Source organism: Phaethon lepturus, unplaced genomic scaffold (assembly GCF_000687285.1).
Source record: "Phaethon lepturus isolate BGI_N335 unplaced genomic scaffold, ASM68728v1 scaffold40197, whole genome shotgun sequence".
NCBI classification, from domain to species: Eukaryota; Metazoa; Chordata; class Aves; order Phaethontiformes; family Phaethontidae; genus Phaethon; species Phaethon lepturus.
The window spans coordinates 1-3,226 of record NW_010550502.1 but is presented as its reverse complement, the minus strand read 5'-3'; the positions used below and the strand labels follow the sequence as shown (position 1 = coordinate 3,226).

Here is a 3,226-nt window from a genome sequence, read left to right as displayed (position 1 = left end):
ATTTCCCTACAGGAGTGAAGACGCTCCGACACTAGGACTCTACCCTGATGCCCCACCCTGGGCTGAGGGCTGAGATGCCAGCCTCGGCACAGAGGTGCCTGGCCGTGACTGTGGGGTACACTGGTAGTGGGTGTTTCACCTGAACATGTTCACTGTTCACGTCACAACCATCACAGATGCTGCCTTGCTCCCAGGAAGTTGCCTTCAGGCTGGGCTGGAGGTCCAAGGACATGCCTTTCTGCTGTCCTTAGATATTTAAAGGCTTTATAGAGAGGTTCAAGGGAGTAGAGACAGTGGGGACTTTGCCAAGAAAGAATATGGGTATAAAACTATCCAGAAAGAAAATTCTGTTTTCTCCAACATGGACAGCAGCTCTAATGCTCTGTGGGCAAGTCTTTCCCTTCTGTAGTTCTTCGCTTTATGTGGCTGTGAGATAAGAGATGCTCTGCTGTATGAATGCCCTTCTCGTTTAAGGTTTAATTTCACCCTGAATAACTCCCTGCCCCCTTTTTTTTTTTTAACAAAAAAAAATTTATTCAATGATCTGAGGCAAAGAAGAGTTTGTGAAACAGAGGACACGAAAAATGCAGCCAGTTTTAACTCAGTGGCCAACAAGACATTGGAGGGAGAGGTCTCCTACAGTGCTTCCAGTTGAAAAACAGTTACCAAAACTCATCAGTAACCTCTGGAAAATGATTTCAAACAAGGCGTAAAGCAGTTGAAGTTCAGAGTTTGAACCTTTCCACATCACCAACCCTCAATTACATCTTCATTCAAGTAAGACTGCTGTTCTTTCCTGTGTTTGAACAGTACCAAATGCTAGCTTGTGTTAAATGGCTGGGGCTCCTCAATCAATATGAAGTTTGGCCCTTACCGTACAAAGGGCAACAGATTTGCAGCATCGACCAAGGTCCCCACTTGTCACAGATCTGCCACCTCCATACAGGCCAGGCAAAAAAAAAATCCCACCCCACCCAGTCGCACGAAGACACCATTAGAGATGCTACAGCCCCAAGGGAGGGGCTGCCTGGCCCATGGGGCAGAGGGAGATGGAGCCTCCCTAAGCCTCCTCCGCCCCAGCCCTTACCGAGTGAGACACAGATGCCCCGCTTGGAGAGTTCCCGGATCACCTCACTGCTCCTCTTCATCTCTGGGGCCAGGGTGACTATCCGGACACAGTCCAGGGACCCGTAGGTGGCAAGCAGGTCCTGGAAGGCACCTGCCTCAAAGGTGCGGAGGCAATGCTCCGGGTGTGCCCCTTTCTTCTCCTTGCTGATGAATGGTCCTTCCAGATGGGCCCCTGCCCAAACAGGAACACAAAGCCATGACCCTTCCTCTCCCTGCCAAGGACCAAGAAACCTGCTGTGTCAACCCTTCTCCAGTCAAGCTCTTGCCATTCTCCTGCAGCAAAACACACGGCTCAGGTGACTCGGAGCTCAGCAGAGCGGAATATGCAGTGCTGGCAACTGGCCAAGCCACCCCACTGCCATTACCCCGTGGGGCGCAAAAGGGCTGCAGCGGTGCATGTGTGATGGCAAAGGGCAGGCACAGGCTGAGGGAGAAAGCGGATCTGTGCCCACCTGTGCCTCCCTCCTAGCGAGAGAGCTCCAGCGCCCATTTGTGCTGTCCCTACAGTACCATCTTTCCCCTTAACAACGACCAAGATAATTGCCTACCTAGAGCAGCACCAGAGAGGATAGCAAGGGACTGACTTACCCAGAATACCTGCTCCGTGGGCTCCACCATTTCTTACACTGATCTGAGGGAGAACCTACAGAAAGGGGTTTGTCAGACATCGCACCCCAGACATCGCACCCCAGCCTGCCCAAACAAACCCACATGTTGGGTCCACAGAGGGCCTTGTAGCTGGACCACTTGGGCCCCTCAGCCAAACACAGCCCAGAAAGAAAAAGCCAGCTGCAAGCCCTGTTGTGCAAAGCTGGCCTGGGAGACGTCACTGTCTCAGTGGTCTAAAGGTTAAGGGCAAGAAATCCAGGGGAGGAGCCCAGCTCCTCATGCCCACGGCTCTTCCGCCCGGGCAGCTATCCCAGTCTCTGCAGGCCCAGCCTTGGCCCTCTCACCTCCTGGTACCAACCTCAGCCCTTTATCACTCTGCAAATGAGAAAGTCACTTACCTGGTGGTACACAGACGGAGGAGAGGTCACCAGGGTGGGACAGAAGGAGGTCACTCCATGGGAGAGGATTTTCTGACTGACCAGGTCAATCCCTGATTTGAAGTCATTTGTAGCCAAGGAGAAGTCTACCCCAAAGCCTCCTGCACCATGAAAAAAAACAGAGATGAAACTGCAACTTCCCCAGTGGTTGTTTTTCCACCCGAAATGCTGAAGAAACATTTTGCATGACCGGAGTGAGCCACTGCATTTGTACAGCACTGACCAGAAGCAAAGGGCCCCACCAGCACTTCTCCTGTCCTACATTTGTGAGGCTCTGCGAGTACAAATCTGTACAGTGCTGTCCACCTGAAGTGCTTCTCCCCACAGCATCCCAGTGTTTTGCAAGCACCAAATTTTTATTTTGATGAAAGGCAAAATCTGAGGATTCGTCACTGAAGAGTGGATCCGACTTCCAACACAAGCTACCATAGAACAAGCCCGTCTTGACCCTCAGGAAAGAGCTACTGCAGGTAAGGTTTGTTCCCTTGAGAAGTCCTGCTCTGTCCCCTCTGCATCCTGGGAAGTGTAGGGTGGGCATCCTGCTGGCGCAGGGGCAGGGACTGTTGATGAAAATGGGGTTAAGAGGAAAGCTGGGCTGAACACCCCACCGAGCCAAAGGGGATCAATTATGTGACAGCAGCAGCCATGGGCAGAATTGTTCTTCATTGTTAGTTTGGTGACTCACATCTTACTCAAGCAGCTGAAAAGCACTTGGTTATGGGCAGTAGGCACACAGCAGGGTTTGAAGGTGCAGGATGGACAAACCTGTGATCCCCCAGCCCATTGTGAGCACACGTGGCTTTACCGTACCATTGATCTGGACGTCGATGAAGCCCGGGGCAATGATGCTGTCCTTGCAGTCCAGCTGGATGTCAGCAGAGCCCTTCTCGTCAAAGAAGAGTTTCTCCGGGTTGAGGATCTTCCCCTCTCGCACCCACAGGTCCTCCCTGAAGGGACAGTTGCACACACACCAAGCTCCTGGGCCATCTGTGGCGGAGCACGGCAGAGCAGGTGGCCATGGCCCCAGTGACAGGGGGTGGCCCCGGGCAGAG

The 3,226-nt window shown here is 52.7% G+C and overlaps 1 protein-coding gene across 1 annotated transcript in view; it reads right to left on the bottom strand.

The window, feature by feature from the left end:
- The window catches only part of AMDHD2 (amidohydrolase domain containing 2), a gene marked incomplete at its 5' end in the record, with an annotated part of 6,327 nt that extends 3,166 nt beyond the window's left edge, over positions 1 to 3,161 (bottom strand). Inside the window, 4 exon segments of the mRNA XM_010290578.1 lie at positions 1,088 to 1,300; positions 1,717 to 1,771; positions 2,136 to 2,275; positions 2,985 to 3,161. Coding sequence (XP_010288880.1) covers positions 1,088 to 1,300; positions 1,717 to 1,771; positions 2,136 to 2,275; positions 2,985 to 3,161 — 585 coding nt within the window.
- Between the last annotated feature and the right edge of the window lie 65 nt (positions 3,162 to 3,226).